Source organism: Zootoca vivipara, chromosome 5, assembly GCF_963506605.1.
Source record: "Zootoca vivipara chromosome 5, rZooViv1.1, whole genome shotgun sequence".
NCBI lineage: Eukaryota > Metazoa > Chordata > Lepidosauria > Squamata > Lacertidae > Zootoca > Zootoca vivipara.
In genome coordinates this window covers 71,976,324-71,999,236 of record NC_083280.1, presented here as the reverse complement: position 1 = coordinate 71,999,236, position 22,913 = coordinate 71,976,324, and the positions used below count along the sequence as shown (strand labels likewise).

General features: G+C 42.7%; 1 protein-coding gene across 1 annotated transcript in view; it reads left to right on the top strand.

The window, feature by feature from the left end:
* The first annotated feature begins 6,433 nt into the window (after positions 1–6,433).
* The window catches only part of TET1 (tet methylcytosine dioxygenase 1), a 79,792-nt gene continuing 63,312 nt past the window's right edge, over positions 6,434–22,913 (top strand). Inside the window, exons 1-3 of the mRNA XM_060274942.1 lie at positions 6,434–6,877; positions 17,368–17,997; positions 18,046–19,491. Of these exons, the coding sequence (XP_060130925.1) occupies positions 17,488–17,997; positions 18,046–19,491 (1,956 nt within the window). The 5' untranslated portion in view covers positions 6,434–6,877; positions 17,368–17,487. The remainder of the gene's footprint in view (positions 6,878–17,367; positions 17,998–18,045; positions 19,492–22,913) is intronic.

The window sequence follows — 22,913 nt, the reverse complement described above, 5'->3', positions numbered from 1 at the left end:
TTTTCTCGTGTTCCGCCGCCCCCCCTCTTCTCTCCCAACAGCCCCTGCCCTGCCGGTCGGGCTTCTTTGCTTTCTAACTACTGCAGCTATTGCATAGCCTTGCCGCGCGTGGGGTGGAGGAACGACACATTAAAAAAGAAAATGCCACAGGTTTATATATTTATTATTATTTTTTAAGCCTCCAAAATGCGTACTTATGTAATAACCTTTACTAGGACCGACCAGAATGTCACCAAATTGTGGCAAGCCTTGGAGTTATCCAGAATTCTTTGTTGTGCTTTTCACTATACAGTGGAACCTCGGTTTATGAACACCTCGGTTTATGAATTTTCAGTTTATGAATGCCGCGGACCCATCTGGTACGGATTAATTCACTTTCCATTACTTTTAATGGGAAAGTTCGCTTCAGTTTATGAACAGACTTCCGGAACCAATTACACCCATGTTTCAGTTTATGAACGCTTCAGTTTAAGTACTCCGCGGACCGTCTGGAACGGATTAATCCACTTTCCATTACTTTCAATGGGAAAGTTCGCTTCAGTTTATGAACGCTTCAGTTTATGAACAGACTTCCGGAACCAATTGTGTTCATAAACCGAGGTACCACTGTATAAAAGGACTTTGTGCTATTCTGCTCTTTCCATTAAGAGTTTTCAGCTGAATCAGCTCGGTATCATGCCTTCCAACTGTTGGCAGATCTGGGTACAAAAAAGTGCACAGAGTACTTAAAAAAAGAAAAAAGCCTCCCTCCCTTTGTGTAACATCTTGCCTTAATGAAGATTTTCCTGATTACATTATAGTTTTTGTTTTTATTATGTATTTGTGGTTTTATATCTTGATTTTATTCAGTGAACCACCCTGAGACCTCCTGGTATAGGCCTGTATATAAATTCAATCAATCAATCAATAAAGGTGTTGTCCAATGTGAAGCTATATATAAGGGGTGAGGTGGAACACCCTGTCACCATCACCTTCACATTTCATTACTTGGTTAAAATGTTTTCTTTAAACTAAATTTTTTTGGAATGCATTTATTTATGCCTCTTCAAAAAGCCCTTATGAAAGAGGTAGAGATAAATGCTGTCCACACATTACCATTTGTTCCAGCTCCAGTGTGCTCCCACCACTGGTACATTAGTCTCTCTTTAGCCACAATTCATGTGTATTTTTGTGTTTCTTTGTACTTGTGTTTGATGCACAAATACTTGTGTTTGATGCACTTCCCCTCAAACCAGCTTCCATCCAGTTTGAAAATGTAAACCACAAGCTGAGGTGTGTACATTTGAGACAGCCATTGTGCATGGGCAGATGACAGCTCTGATGAACAGGAGGGACAGGGACATGGAGATACATGTCAGGTAATGTGCATCAAATGAAGATGTCCCCACTCTCTCTCTGCTGTGTACAGCAATGTTTAAAAGTATTTGAAAGGGGGGGGGATTACTTTGCTGCATTTTAAGCTGCTAATGTGTACATAGCCATAGATTAGATAGCTAAAATGCAGTTTGAGCCATGCCATACAAATCTCCAAATTCAAAGTGAACAAATGAAAGATTGTGGCAATTAACACTTTAAAACAGTAAATACATTTCAGTATTTACACTGGTGTTCCTTGTAAGGGATAGATAAAATTTAAAGGGGAGAGGAACAAGCACTTTTTTTTTTGCAACAACAGACACAGGAACACAGCAAAGGGGGACTTTCAGATCCAATTCTAATGGGATACCTTGCAGTCAGTGTTGAGCCTTGCTGCATCTAACCTTTGAAGTTATGTGCTAGGTAGGTAACTTATTTTGCCTTTTTACAGATGAGGATCTGAAGCTGAGGGAAGCTGGGATTTCTCCCAGGCTGCTTAGTGCATCCATGGTAGATGAACCCACTCATTCAAGTCCAAGCCTAAGAAGCTGCTCACTGGACCATTGTTGTTGTTGTTTAGTCGTTTAGTCGTGTCCGACTCTTCGTGACCCCATGGACCATAGCACGCCAGGCACTCCTGTCTTGCACTGCCTCCCGCAATTTGGTCAAACTCATGTTCGTAGCTTCGAGAACACTGTCCAACCATCTTGTCCTCTGTCGTCCCCTTCTCCTAGTGCCCTCAATCTTTCCCAACATCAGGGTCTTTTCCAAGGATTCTTCTCTTCTCATGAGGTGGCCAAAGTATTGGAGCCTGAGCTTCACGATCTGTCCTTCCAGGGAGCACTCAGGGCTGATTTCCTTAAGAATGGATAGGTTTGATCTTCTTGCAGTCCATGGGACTCTCAAGAGTCTCCTCCAGCACCATAATTCAAAAGCATCAATTCTTCGGCAATCAGCCTTCTTTATGGTCCAGCTCTCACTGGACCATACTCCACTCTTAAGGATGCTGTTTCAAAACTGCAGAAACACAGCTCATTGGAGAGATCTGGTTTACTTATTCAATTTGAAATAGATCACCTTTTTCTGTTCAGTGGGACTGATGTGCTGAAAATTAAAGGTCTCATGATCCTGTTTCTGAATGTGACATTTCCCACATAAGACTCTAGTCTCTTAAACTACAGCCTGTCCTAATGGAGCATGACCCTCAACATGGCAATTGCTGCTGTAGTACAGACATCATTTTGATGTATGTGAGAGTACCAGAGTACCGTATGTTTTATAGCAGGGGTCAGCAAACTTTTTCAGCTGTGGGCCGGTCCACCGTCCCTCAGACCTGGGGGGGGGGGGTTGGCCTATATTTTGAAGGGGGGGGGGTGAACAAATTCCTATGCCCGGCAAATAACCCAGAGATGCATTTTAAATAAAAGGACGCATTCTACTCATATAAAAACACGCTGATTCCTGGACCGTCCACTGGCTGGATTTAGAAGGTGATTAGCCCAGATCCAGCCCCCGGGCCTTAGTTTGCTTACCCATGTTTTATAGGAAGGAAGTGTTGCAAGAAGATAAAATATACACACAACACTGTTGAAAAATATAAGCAGGGCCTATGGGAAGTTCTTGCTTTATATTTCACTCAGGATGAGGCACTTTCTTAGAACTTCCATCACCTTTAATTCTTCCATCAATGGTTTTCTCACACCCATACTTTTGACTTTATAAAAGGTCTTTGTGCTATTCTGCTCTTACCATAAAAGAGTTTTCAGCTAAATCAATAGCACACCATGCCTTCCAACAGTTGGCAGATCTGGTAGAATTGCATAGAGTCCTTTTAAAAAAAAGGACATGGCATTTGCACTGTGGCCCCACATTTACGAAACTTCCCCACTCATCATGGAGAGGTGTGTCTAGCCCACTCCCTGCTTTCATTTAGGTGGGCTTTAAATACGTTTCTTTTTCAATCTGTTCTTTATTTGTATGGTGAGTTGGACTTTAAACTGTCATTCATTTCTGTTTTAAAAAAGGCTATGGCTTTTTACTGGTTTAATTGGAAACAGTTGTAGCCTGCTGTTGACACTGATTTAAACACTGGTTTCAAGTGTTATTACATTAACTGTATTAGCCTATAAATGATTTTATTGATAAATAAATAAGTAGATGTAAATAGCATTGGCAAATTTTCATTTCAGAAGGTTATTCCTCAGTAACATAAATAAATAAATGCACTCTCAATCCCTGCACATTTCTGAAAACAAGGCTTAGTGAAAACCAAAAAGTGTTAATATTCTGCCCATCTTAGTTTTCTATATAATTTGTATATACTTATTTATATTTAGTCATCACTGCCTCCAGTGAAATGGCAATCCTTCTCTGCAAGGTGATGTCACTAGTTAATTGTGCTCTGCTGGATGCTTTTGTGGGCATAAACTGGTACCCATTCAAATGGTGTGTGTATGGATCAGATCCATTAATGCGCATTTACTGAGGTATGTGACAGGGATAAAACCATGCATACAAATAAGCATCAAGGTTATAAAATGGGTTATAAATCGAATAAGAAACAAGGTGTCAAGGTACTGTAATCTCAGTATTAAATCCCATAACTGACAAACTATACTTGCTTGTCCTGTAAATAATATTTGGCTCTACAATTCTCTTTAACTCTGAATGTGATGTAAGCTGATGTCATGCTTCATTAGTGGTTCATACTAGTGCAGATGTTTGGGAGGTTGTTTTGTTTTAACTAACTATTCTTCAAATGAAGGGTGATATATAAATTTTAACAAAACCACCACCACCTTCTGATCTATGGTTACACCTCCCATCCCCTTTTGCAAAAGTACTTTAGTTAGGGTGCCCTCTTAACAGGCAAAATATTTGGTCATACCCAGCACAGATAAACACAGGCAGCAGCAACTACTTTTCAGGACAAAGAGAACAATAGTTAAATCTAAGGTTGCCAGACTCAATAGAGGACAGGACTTCTGTGCCTTTAATTGCCCTGCTCACTTTTGAGTCTGGAAACCTTAAAGAGAAACCAGCAGACCCTTTGCTTGGGAATTAAACAAAGGGTCTGCTGGTTTATCTTTAAGGTTTCCAGACTCAAAAGAGAGCAGGGCGATTGAAGGCACAGAAGTCCTGTCCTCTATTGAGTCTGGCAACCCTAGTTAAATCGGAGGACAACAGCAATGTAATGCTTTACAACTGAAGTCAAAGTGAGAGCAAAGTACTCCCATATGGAAATGCGAACATGGTTATGAATATTATAAGGTGTGATGCTTTCTCGCAGCTCACCTGAATACTTTCCACTATGTTGGGAAACAATAGTTAGATATATACTGAGTTATATTATTTGACCTGTAAAGGGTAAAGGGGCCCCTGACCATCAGGTCCAGTCGTGTCTGACTCTGGGGTTGCGGCGCACATCTCGCTCTATAGGCCGAGGGAGCCGGCGTTTGTCCGCAAACAGCTTCAATTACTTTATAGCTGCCAGCTAGCTGGGGGAGAGGGAGGAGAAGCCTAGCCTGTTGCACTTTTCTGTTTTAAACCACAACTTGGTATGGATAAATCAGCAGGGGAAGTTTTTAAATGCTCATCACATGGCTAATATATGGAAATTGAGCTGCTGTCAAAGCATGGAGTAAAACAAAAATTGGTAACAGGCACTGGTGATGCTAAATTACCTTAAGTATCTAGTGCTGTTTGTCTTTTGCAAAGGGACAACAGAAAACCAGTAGAAAGCCTCCAATAAGCATATTTATGCTTTAATTGGTGGGATTGGATGCAATTATGTAGTACAGCCAATCCTTGTTGTTCATGTGCATTAGTAACTTCATCTAGGTTGGTTTCAACAGCTGCAGGAGGCTATGTATATAAATTGTGGTGGTTTGAGCATTGGGTTTAGGCTAGGAAGACCAGGGTTCAAATCTAATTAGATGAACTTTGGCAACTGCTCCTTTCAGCCTAACAGGATTGTTGTGATGATAAAAGCAGAGAGAAATGAACTATATGAGCAGGCATTGATTGTGTGGTCTCTGTGACTGGCTTTTTACTTCTAGCTTAGAAGAGGCATGTAAGTTTTTTGTTGTTTTGATGGTGGTTGTATCAACCACAGTGTTGCAGAATGCAAAGTGCTTGGCTGCAGGGAGAGGTCCTTCTCTGTGGTGGCACCACAGCTATGGACCTAACTCCCAATGCACCTGAATCGAATCTCTCTGTTGCAGGCAATAATAATTGAGCACTGACAGCACCAAATTATTTTACAGTCTGATCTTAAGAAGAATTAGGCATGGCTAAATCAGTTTAACTAAACAGGAATAATCATTCCCAACAATACTTAAGATCAAACTTTGGAGTGAATATTATCGTGTGCATACATTCATTTTTAAATAAAAGGCCATTACTGTAAAAGCTTTCTGCTGGAGGGTGGCTTTGAGTATCTGTATACAGTGGAATCTCAGTTTATGAACACCTCGGTTTATGAATTTTCAGTTTACGAACGCCGCAGACCCATCTGGAACGGATTAATTCACTTTCCATTACTTTAAATGGGAAAGTTCGCTTCAGTTTATGAACGCTTCAGTTTATGAACAGACTTCCGGAACCAATTACACCCATGCTTCGGGTTAAGTACGCTTCAGGTTGAGTACTCCGCGGACCTGTCTGTAACAGATTAATCCACTTTCCATTACTTTCAATGGGAAAGTTCGCTTCAGTTTATGAACGCTTCAGTTTATGAACAGACTTCCGGAACCAATTATGTTCATAAACCGAGGTACCACTGTAAATGGCATGTGCTTTTGTGACTGTTCCTTCTGTTCTCGTGCTTATGTTTTTAAACATGTTACAAGTTTTGTGTGCAACAAGCAATTAACAAATATCATCATCATTGTTATTAATAAAAATTTATGTATTTGGATTTTGTGGAGTGCTAGAGCCATTTAACACTAGGGAATATTTGTCCCACATGTGAACAGTGTTAAACTGCAGGAAATACAGTAAGCCAAATGTATATTCTAGCCATTTCTTTTTGCATCATTCGATGCATTTGAATATTAGAACAGTTTTATGCCTGATTCTTCAAAACGTAGGGGGGGTGTTTCTTTCCTCCCACCTTTGTAGACCTAAGCACTATACTGTGCAGGGCGTCTTGAGTGAAACTTTAAAAGTTGCGCTAGTCAGTGGCCCCAAGAGTCCGGGGTCGAGAGGTAAGCAATCCGACTCCGGAGTTGCGATCCAGCTCGCATCTTACTTTTCACTAGGAGGGCTCCGTCCAGCTCGAAAGCAAAGCGCAGCCTAGCCTCCCTCTCGGAGGGTCTGTCCGGGGAAGATATAACCTTCCAGGAAGAGCACGTTTTATTCCCCCATTGCTGGGTGCGGGGGGTCTCCATATTCCACCTAGGTGCTTATTTTCCTTCCTTCAAGGATGAGCCATGAAAGTTTCCTTGCTGTTTTGCAGCTGTGGATTGCAAAGTCATGCGCCTTTTCCTGTTAGTATCTTATTGACAACGCAACGAGCCTGGTACGTATTAAGGGATCTGTTCCCAGAGAAGCTAATGGGGTGGGGAGGGGATGGTGGAGAAGCAGCCTCGCTTAGTATGCGAACTTTCCTTGTCTGCCCAGCGGGTTGGCGAGAAGAGCCCATTCCGAAAAGTTGGCTGCACTTTCCTCCAGGCTAGACGTGGAGAAGCGGAATGCAATTAAAAGTTTGTGGAACCCTGAGAAAAGTGCCAGGGAGGTTTCTGCTGCTGGTTGCGGGAGGGAAAGGAGGACCGAGAACTTGGCAGTTTGCACCAGTTAGGAGGGGGGAAAAAAGATCCCCACATTTATATTTTTTTAATTAAAAAAATCCAAAATCCTCCACAAGGTCGGATCTGTGACCGCCTTAGTGCAAGTTTGCCTTGAAGGAGCCCAAGTCTGTCCGGAAAAACCCGCCAGGCAAGCAAAACTGCCTCATATTTGCATACAAAGGGGTTGGGGGCCAGACTGTTTTAACGAAACTGGCTATTTTTCTCAAGCGTTTGCTTTTTGGGGAAAAGGAAAGGTCAAACTTCTCGAACTGGCCTTTAAACCCACCCCCCCCCCCCGGTTTGCTTAAACTGCATTACTATTGCTTTTAAAAGCAAAAAACACACACCACGCAATGGGTTAAGCTCTGCTGTATATCTCGATTTCCCAGCAGTGCATCTAGGCTGATCTCAGTAGAGTTAATTAATCATCGCACTGTCGTCAATTTAAAATCGAATTTAACCCATTGTTTGGTTCCTCGGCAGCCCTTGTGAGCAGTTGTACAATGATGAGAGCTGTAGGCCACCGCTGGCTTCTACCTCCTGCAGAAATAAATCCCACTCCAGGAAGCCATCTGCTTGAAACAAGAGCAGAGGCAACGGCTTGGTCCTCCCCCTTCCCCCTCTCGCTGCTGATATCTCGCTTGGGGGTGGGGTCCGGGGGGGAATGAGTTTCTCTATATGTCAGTAGTATTGCTCAACAGGCCAGCTTGTTTAAAAGCCAGTTCGGAGGAGAAGCGGGCAGGAGGCTTGCCTCTGCATACTTGCCTCCAGAGTCCCCATTTGAGCGCAGGAGGCTGTCCATTTGCATACGACCCCCCCCCCCCCTTGCAAATGCAACTGCCCCTGGAGTACGTGCAGATGCAAAAAGTCAGGAGGGAGGCCAGTCGTCTTGTCACTGCATAAGCCTGAGTCATGAGCGAGCAGTTCTCTGTTCTGCTTCCCTAAAAAACAGATCAGGGGCTGCAGAATCTCCTCAGTCTGAAGGGTCCTGACAGCAAGGGGCTTTTAGCAAGACACACTGGTCCTTGTATTTTGCGGGGGCTGTAGCATTTCTCCTTGCAGAAAGGCGAGGGCCTTTCAGTTGTTTGAAAAGGGGGAAGATGTGCATCCGATCCCTGCCGTCCGCACAGTGTCTGTAAATGCACACACGCTGACTTATCTGTGTGCCCCTTGCCCAACCACATCGCAGACAGCGGAATTGCAAGATGTGCACAGTGTCTAGAATTGCGCTTTTGAGCCCACCAGGGAAAATCTCTGCCGCTTTCAAGGTACACACTTCCTGGTTTTAATACCCAAGTGTTGCATTTATTGCAGATGAAACTGCCATTTGAACTTGTCCATATTACTCCAATATGAATTGTGACAGGGAGACACGTGTCCTCAAGCGCATGGGGAAATGGATAGGGGAGCTGTGATTGGCCGTTGTTCCCATTTGCGCACCGCATGTTTGGAGGCGTGTGTGTTTCCTTCCCACTTCATGTGCTTCTCATAGCAGACACCGCTGGAATGCAGTTCTAACTGGCAGATCACATATTAAATGTTATATTTGCAATAGCTTGTTAATTGTGATATAAGCAGGGATATAAGTCTTTGGAGCAGCTCTATCCTACAGCTGCTTGGATTTTTGATATGTTGCACTTTGTGCAGGATGAATAACATTTCTGAACATTTTCTTCTCGGCACGTTTGAATAGGGTGAACACCCGAAGGTGTCTCTCCCTTGCATGTTTACTGTGTTTATTCCTGGATGGTTCTATAATGTGCAAAGTGGTTCTAAAATCTTGTGGGAACAAATGGATTGATTGGAGTTGCATTGACGAGCACTCATTTGCCAAAGCCAAATGAAAATGTTCCATTTCTAAAAACACAGATATGTAATAAGCAAGTTGTGAAACTTGAGAGATTCAGTCATCGTGGCTTAAAATATAATTTACATAAAAAATGTAGATTTGAAAATGGACGGAACCCATTAAAAAAGTTGTCAGTGTAGCCCACAGCCCATCCTTAAGTAATTTATGTGTAATGGCTTTGTGCATAGATCACTTGGATGTAGTGACAAAAGAGATGTTGGTACTAAAGCATTGCTTAGTGAGAACAGTAATTGTATTAAATCTTGAAGCAGTGGGTAGATTTACTGGCAGTTTTGTATTCCGATGAAACCATGATTGTATTTTGCCCCAGACGGAGCATAAGGCAAAGGAAAACATCTCTTAGGCTTGATCTGCTCTAAGATTTTCCTTGTGAGAGTCAATGTCAGTTTGAAACACATTTGTGCCTGTAAGTTGTTTGCTTTAGGCAAGCAGATGCATTGAGCTTCAGAGAACCTACAGCAAAATGCCTTCTGGTGCTTCCATGACTTCGGTGCCACCACTGGCAGCAACAATAGCAGTCAGCAACAATGCTCTTAATAAACTCTTGACACCACTGCCAGGACCTTAGAGTGCTGGAATTTTTTTTTTAAGGGGGATCTCACAGCAGATATCACTGGTGGGTCCCTGCAGCTGCTCAAATATGTTTTGTGATGAAGCCAGCTTGAGGGAGAAGCTCACTAGCCTAGACTGAGCTGTGGATTCTTTGGTTCAGGGTTCACCAGTCTTTATGGGCCCATGGACACATTTTGGAATTTTGAGAAAGCGACAGAGTTTCCACCCCCCTCCTCTCTACCAACAGATAGAAACAGAAAGTGCGCCTGGCCACACATGCGTTTTGCTTTTCCACAGGGTCTGAGTAAAAATCAGGTCTAGTAGAATTAAATTTTATCTTCTTGAATCTGCATGATTTGATATGTTTTTCCTGAAAACAACACCCATCAACTTTACATTGGTACATAGTAAAAAATTGCAGTTCCCCATGGGTTTTCATGACTATTGCACAGGGGACCAACAAAACCACCAACAAATCACAGGACACATATGCGGACACAGATGAATGAATCAATTTATTTATTTATTTATTTTGGGGGGGGGGAGGAGAACGTGTAAAACTATGAGGAGCCATAAGGATCTGTGAATTGGCTCCATGCTTATGCACCACTATGGCAGCACTAGGAATTGTGATTTGATTTTTTTTTAATGGTGAAATTCATAGTTGATAAAAGTCCGCTTTAAGTGAATGGTGATTATTGGGAGGCCCAATTACCCCAACGTACCCACCTGGCTCCAGAAGAAAGGAGGTCTAGGTGGCCTTCCTTGTCTTGCTTCCTTGTTCTTGACTTCACATCAGCCACAAATTCACTGAGGGGAGCCAGTCTTCTCTCAGCCTTGGTGGTTCTTGTTAGCATCCATCTGTCTCGAGAGACAATGGAGTGCACCTGCGGGGGTGAAATCAAACCGCTGCATTAGCAGTACCAAAGTCGCAAGTCTGGGCAGTATGTATGGAGATCCTAGGTTGTCCAGACGACAAGAACCCACTGTCGGCCTTGCTGATGTGGTCCAAAGGAAAGCAGAGCAATACATTTGGCACCAGCTTGGCTGCAGGAGTTGCCGGAAGGAGGTTACGAGGCACCATCCAACTGCCTTAGGGACTGTACTCTGTATTTGTGTAGGGTTTACTCCTTAGCATTTTGATCTCACAAAGATATGCTACAAGGTTTATGGTCAGAATTTGGGTTACCTTTCCAGGTTGACAAGCCCCATCTGCTCCTCATCTCCCCCTCTACAGCATGTGCAGAAACCGCCTTCTTGACCACTGGTCCCACTATGGGTCTCATCCTCTCAGTTCACCAGAGACTGTCTTCACATGCAGGGAAAGTTCCAAACTCACTGAATGATCTATTGGCTACCCTTACCTTACCCTTGCTCCTGCCAACCTAGCAGTTCGAAAGCACGTCAAAATGCAAGTAGATAAATAGGAACCGCTACAGCGGGAAGGTAAACGGCGTTTCCATGTGCTGCTTTGGTTTGCCAGAAGCGGCTTTGTCATGCTGGCCACATGACCTGGAAGCTATATGCCGGCTCCCTCGGCCAATAATGCGAGATGAGCGCGCAACCCCAGAGTCGGTCACGACTGGACCTAATGGTCAGGGGTCCCTTTACCTTTACCTTTTTACCTTACCCTTACCCTTACCACAGTGGGTGGCACTGTGGTCTAAACCACAGAGCCTAGGGCTTGCCGATCAGAATCCCCATCAGAATCCTGTTGTTCAGTCCCAGCTCCTGCCAACCTGGCAGTTCGAAAGCACGTCAAAGTGCAAGTAGATAAATAGGTAGGAAGGTAAACGGCGTTTCCGTGCGCTGCTCTGGTTCGCCAGAAGCAGCTTAGTCATGCTGGCCACATGACCTGGAAGCTGTATGCCGGCTCCCTCGGCCAGTAAAGCGAGATGAGCACTGCAACCCCAGAGTCATCCGCGACTGGACCTAATGGTCAGGGGTACCTTTACCTTTACCTTTACCTTGCTTAGCTGCCGGTCAAAGCCATTTCCGGGGGTATGGCTGCTGTCACACACTGACAGCTTCTAGGAGCCACAGGTGAGTGCAGGGTGGGGACCAAAGGTAGACAAACTACCCCAGGAGGACCATGACATGTTCCCTTCCCCTAACACCCCCTACATCCTGCTCAGCCTTGGTAATCCATCTGTACAGTGGTACCTCGGTTTAAGTACACAATTGGTTCCGGAAGTCTGTACTTAACCTGAAGCGTACTTAACCAGAAACAAACTTTCCCATTGAAAATAATGGAAAGTGGATGAATCCGTTCCAGACGGGTCTGCGGAGTACTCAACCTGAAGCGTACTTAACCTGAAGTATGAGTGTAATTGGTCCTGGAAGTCCGTACTTAACCTGGAGCGTACTTAACTTGAAGCGAACTTTCCTATTGAAAGTAATGGAAAGTGGATTAATCCGTTCCAGATAGGTCTGCGGAGTACTTAAACTGAAAGTACTCAAACCTAAGCTTATATGGCATTCACAGTAAGCTGCGTTTAACATAGCAAAGTTTTACTTCTGAGCAAGAATGCAGAGGACTGCACTGTTAGCAAACTAATATCCTGACCGCCTACTTCCCCTCCCTCCCCAACTCATTTTTTTAAGGCTAATTCATAACTGGTTCCATAGTGAAGCCTGTATGTGCTGAGGAAGTGACAGGGTGTGAAGTGACAACTTGCACAGCTTGTGCATAAAACTACAATTTCTGCAATTCAGTGCCTGATACTTTTTCCCTTTTAAATTCAGTGTTGTTTTTAATTTGGTTAGCTACGTTCGGGGAATATATGATCCCTTCCTCCTTAAGCCTAATAGGAAGCTCTGTTCTCTTTTACTCTCCTTTTCTATTTCCCCCCCTCCCCCAACTCCAAATACAACTCTTTTTCTAAAAAAAATCCCCCCTCTCTTAAGCCTAGCCTGTCCTTTTCTTAGGCAATTGGTCATGTGACTTTGGCTTAAGCATAGCATAGCCCTGTGCCTCTGATAGTTACTATCAGTGGCATCTCCTCTTGGCAGTAGGTTAACCCTTTCCTGGCCAGGCTTGGGAAACTCTTGACTTCTCCACAATTATGTTAGAAGTTCTGCATCTAGGAATCTAATACATGCACACTTTGGACTCAGTTGAACACAGTGGGATTTACTTACGTATAAACATGTGTAACATTGCACTGCCTAAGTACTCTTATTAGAGACTAAGGCTGCAGTCCTAACCTCATTTACCTGGGAGCAAGCCCCATTGAATTCAGTTGGACCCCATTGAATTTACCTGGGAGCAAGCCCCATTGAATTCTGAGTAGACATGAGGATTGCATTGTGAATGTCCATGGGACTTCAAAGTACACACATGCTTAGGATTTTACTGTAAGACTATGTATGGCTACTTAAACAACACATCCATCCTCACAGAATCTGGGGTAGAGCAGATAGCATCTCAATATGCATGCATAAGATCCATCTGAATCTATGATACACTGAATTGGGGCCAGTGTATTGAGGGTCAGGGCATAGGAAAGTGTAGGTGCAGTGCTCAAAGCATTTAGTCTGGAGCAAAGAAGGAGCAAGAAATGTTTTGGTATCTGGATATTCCGGATTATGCATGCAAAACAAATGCCTACCTATAAACAGTTGCTAAGCAGCATTGAAATACAGTGGTGCCTCGCTAGACGAATTTAATTCGTTCCACGGGTCTTTTCTTATAACGAAAAAAATCGTCTAGCGAGTCCCATAGGAATGCATTGAATTTTTTTCGAATTGTTTTTTGCCCATAGGAACGCATTAATTGAATTTCAATGCATTCCTATGGGAAACCGCGATTCGCTAGACGAAAACGCATTCGTCTAGCGAAGCAACCTCTGCTCAAAAAATCCTTTAGTTAAGCGGAAATTTCGTTAAGCAGGACGTTCGTTAAGCGAGGCACCACTGTACTACACTTGCGAGAAAGTTCCTCAAGAGTAGGGAGGATTCTAGTTTTTATCTTGATGAGATAAGCATTTGCCAGGATTATACTGCCTCCATCAAACTCTGGGAATTATTACATTAAATTCCTAGCCACCTTAATGTTGTATACAACTGGAAATCATTCTGGGTGTGCAGTTTAAATACGTAGTTCAGGTTGTAATACAACAAGGTAACATATGAGAAAGAGTTATCCATTTGTTGGAAGGGACCAAGAGCTTGCTTCCTTCTTCAGTAGCCTTGGAGCTAGAGCTTTCTTATCTTTGCAGTTCCTGACCAATATTCTTACAGGAAGGGGATTTCTCAACCCCCTTGTGTCTGTCTTCATTGTTCAAGTGCTCTTCTATTTAAGGGGGAGAAATTGTATTCCTCTCCCTCACTTAATTAAATAAATTTTCGCATCATTAAATTCTTGTTAAATTTTGTCATATTGCAGGCCAGTGTTCTGGTTGTCTTGTTCTTTGGACTGCCACATTTTCTGGACACTTGAAGGGCTTCTAAATTTTGGCACTGGAATGCATGGGCGATGTGTCTGAGGCTGAGCCAAAAGCACATATGCAGCATGGAGGGTTGTGGAAGTTGTCTTCATCTTCGTCATCCTTCTTAAATATCTGTGTCAAGTTGCAATGGATAGTGATCTTGTAAATTGTATTGTTTGAAAGTGGTCATTGCAGGACCATGAGGAAGGGCCATAGCTTATTGTTGGAGCATCTCTTTTACATGCAGAAGGACCCAGATTAAGTCCCTGGCATCTCCAGGTACAGCTGAGAATGTCTGCTGCCTGAAATCTTGTAGAACCACAGCTGGTCATTGTAGACAATGCTGAGTTAGATGGACCAATGGTCTGACGCAGTATAAGGCAGTTTCCTATACATTAGTAAGATGCAAGAATAATTGTCATAACTACACATAGCGCTGTGGTCTAAACCACAGAGCCTAGGGCTTGCCAATCAGAAGGTCGGCGGTTTGAATCCCTGCGACGGGGTGAGCTCTTGTTGCTCGGTCCCTGTTCCTGCCAACCTAGCAGTTCGAAATCACGTCCAAGTGCAAGTAGATAAATAGGTACCGCTCTGGCGGTAAGGTAAACGACGTTTCTGTGCGCTGCTCTGGTTCGCCAGAAGCAGATTAGTTATGCTGGCCACATGACCCGGAAGTTGTACGCTGGCTCCCTTGGCCAATAAAGTGAGATGAGTGCCACAACCCCAGAGTTGTCCACGACTGGACCTAATGGTCAGGGGTCCCTTTACCTTTTACACATAGCAATTGCAGAAGATGTGTTTAAGTTGGGAAAGCTATCAAAAACAGTGTCAGTTCTCAACAGTTCACAGCATTGGTTGCAATGCTTTTGAGCAATTCTAATGAGTACCTTGTTCAAATATGGATGATTAATAGGGCTTTGAAGAATAGTATTTTAGGTGACAAATACTGTATAATAGCGATGCGGGCACTTGCGAATCTATAGCACCTACTGGTTACATAGCAATTCTTCCTCTTCTTCATCCTGCTCAGTCCAGAAAAGCTACATTTGACAGCATTAAACTCCATTCAACTCAGTGGGATTTCTCTTCCAAGTAAACCTACGTAAGATTGTGCTATGTATCCTTTTACAGTCATACCTCGGTTTAAGTACGCTTCGGTTTGAGTACTTTCAGTTTAAGTACTCCCCGGACCCGTCTGGAACGGATTAATCCACTTTCCATTACTTTCAATGGGAAAGTTCGTTTCAGGTTAAGTACAGACTTCCGGAACCAATTGTGTACTTAAATCGAGGTACCACTGTACATTTGTTTCTTTGGGAATCAGCTCCAGCTGGATTCTTGTGCTCAACATCTTTAGGTGGAAATGGAACTGTTTTGTTCCACATAAATTTGCTGCATATATATGTCTGTACATAGTATTTTAAGGCATGTGATGAGTGTTTGTGAATTCCATGTGGAAGGGTTCCGCTATTGAAGAGAAAACTGTGCAATAAAAAGTGTATTGCAGAAAGCCATATGAAAAATAAGGGGAAGTGTGCAATTCCTTGGCACATCCAAAAGAAGCTCTGCACACCCGATGGTTGGAACAAGCATAATGATTACCACATTGCAGCTACTATAAATTGCTCTCACATGAGGACTCTTGATGTGGCAGCTCCTCGCATGGAGTGGTTTTTATTAATGCAAATGTTGATGCACAAGAGGCTTGTAATGGTATTTAATGTCATTGGATATGCATGGTGAGCCATCAAAAGCTCAACACCAGATGAATTGTTAGCACACAAATCAGTGGGTGAATGTGACTATGTGACTATGTGGTAGTTGTAACCTGTATACCCAGTCATCCTGTTCCGATAAGCTGGATTTACAATGCCCTCCCGTACATGTCTACTCAGAAGCAAGTTTCACTGAGGACAATGAGACTTTCTGATAAGTTTTCATAGGGTTGCACTGTTGGACTCTAGAATACATCTAACTTAGCTGGGTAGCACGATACATGACATTTCCCCCTCCTCCCTTTAATCTTTCTTGTTGGCATTATTTAAATGTGCTCATACTTTTCCAAACTCCTCAGAGTCTTGCTTCCCATCACAATGAATCACTGCAGCACATATTTTAGAGTGGGTTTAAACAAAACAAAACAAAAGAGCATGCCTAAAATACAATAGGGATATCCCTAGCTTTCTTCAAAGTGTGCAGGGATTTTATCACTGTTGGTGAGGTGGCAGGGAAGTTAATAATTTCTGGGGGGAAATCCTGGGGGAAATGTACAAGATTTTAGGTCTACAATCCTTTGCATGCTTAGTTGGTAGCAATTCCACTGAGTTCAAGTGGCATTTACTTATGAGTAAACATGCATAAGCTCAAACCTGTTTTAGGTCTGAAAATGTAGGTCTGAAAGGAAATGTTGCTAAGATTAAAGAGAAACATTTGGGAAATGAAATACAGTGAGTCAGCAACTTAACACATGTTTAACTTATGCACATTCAGCTTTACATGCTTGGCAATTTAAAAATAAATAAAAGGGGGCGGGCATCCGGGAAAAAGTTGTGCCAAGCCCATCCATCATTGTACCCAATGTATTTTGAGTATGCACGATTTTGGCTTTAGGCACAATCTCTAGAACGTAACCCACATATTAATTGCAAGCTTACTGTAGATCCCGATATTGAGGCTATTCTGTCAAATTTTGGATGCGGTTATTTTGAATAAATTTGTATTGGTAGTATGAGGAAATCAATATACTGTAATATCGAATGCAAACAGGATCAAAGTTCGAGGACAACTCAAAATGTTCTAAGCAGTTTTGGAATATTACATAAAATGTAGCAGCTGTTTTACAAGTGTACTGTGTTTTAGTTGAGCATTTGAATAAACTTGTTTAAACATAAGGTGCTGCCTTGTATCGGATCAGGCTGTTGGTCCATCTAACTCTATATTGTCCACAGACTAGCAGAAGAGCTCCAGGGTTTTGGACAGGAATCTTTCCAGCAATACCTGGAAATGCCGAGGATTGAAGCTGGGATTTTTTGATTACATAACATGTGCTCTACCACTGAGTTATGGCCCTTTCCACTCACAATGCTAACTTGTTAGTGACTTTTAGACACTGTGCCACTGTAGCCTAGTGGCCAAAGAGACTGAGCTCTGGACCAGGAAGCCCCTAGCTAACATATTTTCTGTGCCATGAATTCTCTAGGCAGCATTAGGCAAGATAATGTCACTCAGCTTCCCTCTTCCCAATCTGTAAGAATGCAGAGAAATAGTGTAAAGATAGTGCTTTTCGGGGTTCTATGTAACAACAACAACAACAACAACAATGTAAATATAATCATCCATAATAATCTTAAACTCCTATCTTCTATTTCAGCTCTGTGCTCTACAAGGACTACGCAGGTGAATATGCTGGCTTCTGCTGAACTGAAGACCATTTACAAGACTCCATGATCTTTAAGTCCACTCCTAGTTGCACATCTGCTGCTTGACAGAGATGGCTCGTGATGCCAGATCTTCACGATCAGTTAAAAAGGAAGAGAGAAGCAAAAAGAAATCAAGCCCAGTCAAAAAGAAATCTTGCCAAGTAACAAAAGATGCCAAGAAAACTTCTCCAAAAGCAGAAAGTTCAGCAAACTGCAAAAAGCACCTGGAAGGAAAGAATGACAGCAAGAAAAAAACACAGGAAGAGAAACCACCACTGAATGCAACATGCAGATTTCTCAGGAGCAGCGTCACCAAAGCCTTGTCTGGAACATCTTGGATGGATCTGGGGTTAACTGATAATGTTCTGTTTCATAACCAGCCTCCTTTGAGCTACAATGGCTTTACCATGACTCTTCGCAGGAAACAGTTTCCCCATAGACTGTTCCAGACGCCAACAATCATGCGAGCAACTAAAGCTAGCCCAGGGAAAAGTGGGGGGAGAAGAGAGAAGCCTGAATCAAGAACCTCTTGTGTATTAGAAAGGAAAGAAGCAGAAGAGGCTGGAAGGGATTTAAACCAGGTTGGTGCTTTATCTTCTCCGGAGGAGGAGGAGGAGGAGGAGGAGGAGGAGGAGGAGGAGGAGGAGGAGGAGGAGGAGGAGGAGGAGGAGGAGGATCTGTGTGATCCAGAAGGGGGCTACTGCTCTGATTGTGAAAGTCAAGCCAAAAAGGGAGAGACACCTTCTGAAGAAGGCATTTCTGCTTCTAATGGTGATGTACCAGGTACCCAAAATCCAGAGATATTAAAGGAGGCATGCAAGTGCACAGAACCTGCGCCCACAGAGCAGGTTCTGAAATATTTGCCTCCGACTACCTGTGAAGAAAATTTCACTCAACTTGCCCCTGCACATTTTCATCTTGATTCTGCTATTCCTAGAAAGGTACATGAAGAGAATGACTCGGGAGCATTTGTGAAATCACATTTTGAGAGTTGTTTGGATACGTCTCCTGCCCCCAAACAGTATACCTGTTCACATTCCGATTCCGCATTAAGTCTTTCCTCGGAAGCAAACTCAAAGGAACTTGTAGAAAGGTCAGAGTTTTCCACAGACACTCACTCCAAAACTACCTGTGATTTGGTGCTAACTGATGGTGATCCTGATGCTGCCATTTTGATTACCTCCGAATTGATCTCAAAATTGCATTTAGATGACCCATGTGTGTTACAAGGGTCTCAGCTCAATCAGGATCCTGAGCCTACTATTCAAGAAGTAGAACCTGCATCGTGCTGCATCTCTGAATCAGAAGGCTGTTTAAAAGATCCAGGCCTTCGTGTGGAATCTCATTTACCAAAGGACTTGGAACTGGAGCTAAGCAGAAAAGCACTTGATTCTTATTTCAACTCCAGGCAACTTTATTTAGAATGTGACCAAACAAATGACATGTTGGCATGTGAACAGGTTTCTAATACCTCTTTGACTAGTTTTATATTGGGAGATCTTGAGCAGACACTTAAAAAGATTGCCGTAGAAACTTTCACTTTAGATTCAGGTGCTGTGCCTGTTGCACCCCTCGACCTAGAAAGTACAGCAGATTCCGTTCTGGTAAGCAGCGACATCTTTAAGGAAAGTTTTCCAAACTTGTCTGAAGATGCTAAATCAGGGCCTCCATCAGCTGCTGCAGAGGACGCAGATACCAAGACAGTTGTGCTAGATGAATCCATTCCAAAACCTCAGGATCCATTGATGCAGTTGGAAAGTGGTGGGACTGTTGTGAACCCCATTCAGGACATTGGGAAATGTGGTGCTAATCTAGTTGCAGTTTCAGAGACTGCCTCCTGTGGGAACCCAACTGGCGGTCTTCCTGTCTCGCTTGCATCTTTGCAACCTGTGCTAGAGAAGAAGAAGCGAAGGCGTTGTGGGGTGTGCGAGCCATGTTTGCGGAAAACTAACTGTGAAGAATGCAGCTGTTGCAGGAAACGCAAAACTAGTCACAGGATATGTAAAAAGAGAAAATGTGAAGAACTGAAGAAGCCTCCACTGCCGCCCTTAATGCTGCCCTTTGTGCCGTCAGAGGTAAGGAAAAAGAGATTCATCAAATGTGCATGATGCAGCCTTATTCAGCCTGGTGCTCTCCAGCTGTATTTGGGCATCACCTCTCATCATTCCCAGCCAGCATGGCCAGTGGGCAATAAATTATGGGAATTATAGATCAATGACATCTGAAGGGCACCATAAAGTCATTAAATAAAAATTACTGTGTAATTTAGTTTAAATGTTGCTAAATCCTAGCACTGTTAAAGATGCAGATGCTGTTGTAATTTCTGACCTCAGTCCAGGATTGTGTTAAGTGCATTTATGCCCACTAAAATCAATCCAGTGGAACTTATTTTTATATAAATACAGTGGAACCTCGGTTTATGAACACCTCGGTTTATGAATTTTCAGTTTATGAACGCCGCGGACCCATCTGGAACGGATTTATTCACCTTCCATTACTTTCAATGGGAAAGTTCTCTTCAGTTTATGAATGCTTCAGTTTATGAACAGACTTCCGGAACCAATTACACCCATGCTTCAGTTTATGAACGCTTCAGTTTAAGTACTCCGCGGACCCGTCTGGAACAGATTAATCCACTTTCCATTACTTTCAATGGGAAAGTTTGCTTCAGTTTATGAACGCTTCAGTTTAAGTACTCCGCGGACTGTCTGGAACAGATTAATCCACTTTCCATTACTTTCAATGGGAAAGTTCGCTTCAGTTTATGAACGCTTCAGTTTATGAACAGACTTCCGGAACCAATTGTGTTCATAAACCGAGGTACCACTGTACCATACATGGGAACCAGAGGTCCAGAAAAAAGTGACTTTGGGCATCTCCTCCCCCCCCCCATGTTAGCACTTCTCCCTTTCATATATATATATATATCTATAAAATGAAACCTCAAGCATTGTGATTTATTTTTTTAAGTGACTGGTTTAATACCAAGTTCTAAGTAGTGCTTGTTAGATTTTTGCAGTTCTAACAACAGAGTTCATTCAGAAATATAGTGTTTATTACCAGTAATTTTTTTATTTCCACTGTAATTGCATAGAGCTTGTTTCTTTGTGGGCATAGTATGTTTAACATTGCAGGTTAGAAAATCACAGCCAGGCTTATAGATCAGAGGGATCATGAGACATAAACATCCTAGTGGAATTAAGGGATGATCCCCCCCCCCCACTTGCTGCCTTGGTCTGAATTTTTCCCTGTGAATAGAACTGTTGCATTTTTACAGCTTTGATCTCTCCAAATGCAAACAGCCTCAACTGTGGTTTCTAATCCCTTTTCCTACAAGGAAGTGTAGGACATGCTTCTGGTAGCACAGCAGTGAAAATAGCTATATTCAAATGGAAAGAGTTAAACCATTTTTGCTACTGTGGCAGATCAATTGTTGAGTCTGCAGTGAGTTGTGAACTTCTGGTGTCAAACAAGGAATTTTGCCTGTGTGTTGCCTCTCAGTTTTAGCCAGAGGATGGAGCTACAGGAAAACCAACCAGGCCAGCAAAGTTGCTCTAAAACTATTCCACTCAGATCATGATGATTTAGAAGTAGATTATGGTTTGCTTTCCTTGAATTGTATATTTTATCTATCTTTATGCTGCTAGATTCCACTGGATGGTAGATAGCATTCCTTGGAAGTTTTCTTCTCAGCAGGGATATTCCTTTACACTGGGAGGGTGTTTTAGAACATTTTAGAATGTAACAGCCAATGTAGGGATCCTGGATCCACTTGACCCTATAAGCCTAGGAGTATATTTTGCATTAATTGTGCAGGTTGTCAGAATTCAGTTTTCAATATGTTTGGAAGAAAGCTGGGGAAAGTATCAATTACTCCTTACATCCAAGAACATGGATAATTGAGTAAGGTTTGGCAGCAGCATACTGACTTGCTGATTGTGAATGTTTATCATGACTCACATAAAGGTGCAATTAAAATACCAAATTTATGAGTCTTGTGAAGCATTAAGAGAAGCCGGACAATAATGTGGGACAAAGGTTTAACTCATCATTAACTATAAAGGTACATATAGACGATAAAAGAGCAACCATCCCTAGAAAAAAGTGTGTGCTTGGGGGGAGAGAGGTCCAGATTCAGAAGTAATGCAAAGCCATTCTACAGCTTCATTTCTGGCTGCATAGCAGCAGCAGGCATGGGGGTGGAGTAACAGGATGCTTGCACCTTCACAATAAGCAGCATATGTGAACAGGCTGTAGAATCAGTACACTTAACTTCCCAAAAAATTATTTAATATTGAAGTGCCAGAGAGGATAGCATAGTGACCTCTACTCTTTTTTTGAGCAGTAGCATTGCTATCCTAAATTACATACTGATTCCTCAAAATTGTTTCTGTTATCTATAAACATTACCTTGTTTGAGTCTGGTCTCATCTGGTATCTAGTATCTAACAGAAACAAAAATTATGGCGGATAACCGTTGACAAGACTACGTTGGCTTGCAGCACAAGAGAGTCTCAGTTGACAGTTGAATCAAGTTCAGTGCTAAGGCTGGGAATTAAATGGCATGCTTTTTCAGACATTGGGGAAAACATGGCACCCTACAATTTTGGGCAAGGCTTTTAAACTTGAGCTGGAAGAAAATTTCTTTGTCGCTTTTTAGTGTATTGAGAATGTACTTTTTACAGGCTGCAAAACACAGCAGTAATTGCCCAGCAATTTCTGCTTGATACAGTTGAACAAAGGCAAAACAAGGCATAGGTATAGTGTGTGGTATATTCCTCTTTTACACCATTATGTTGCCCCGTATTAATTTTGTCTGACATTAAATGGATATTATACCTAGTAGCACTAGACCATCTCTTTAGAAAAGTAGGTTTGCAAATAGAAATTGCTAGAATTGTGCTGCAAAATACTTGACACTTTCAAATGGCTTCCCAGTTGTAATCTCAAGGGTAGTTTGGCATAGTTGCTACCGGTAAGTTACAGGGGCCAAACAGGAAGAAAAGTGGTGGAGCAAAGAGTCAGGAAGGGCATGGCAGCAACAAGAGCAGAAGCTGACAGCAGAAGGGGCAGAAGTGAGCAGTGCGGCAGAACTAGTGATGGGGAGTCTACCCTCTGGAGTTGTAAGGTCAAAGAGGAACGCTCTGGATAGGGTGAACCACTGATAAGGGCCACACCATGTACAGTATATTAGCTGCCATGCCTGTGGTCATCAACAAAGGCCACTTTGAAAGCCCCTGCTTTCTATGGCTATATTTGAAGGATAAGACTAAATCTGTCCTTTCTATGGCTATATTTGAAGGATAAGCCTAAATCTGTCCTGCTCCATTACACTCACACTTACAGGGTATCTTGCTGAATGTTAAATAGCTTGGCTTATTATTTTAGTTAGCCTGTGGAGGAGCTGAGTTCTTGCAAAGCGTTGTGCTTTGATCTTGTGGCCAAGCTGTTCCAACAGTTTATCTTCCTTGTCCTATTTGGCAATAACATTATTTAG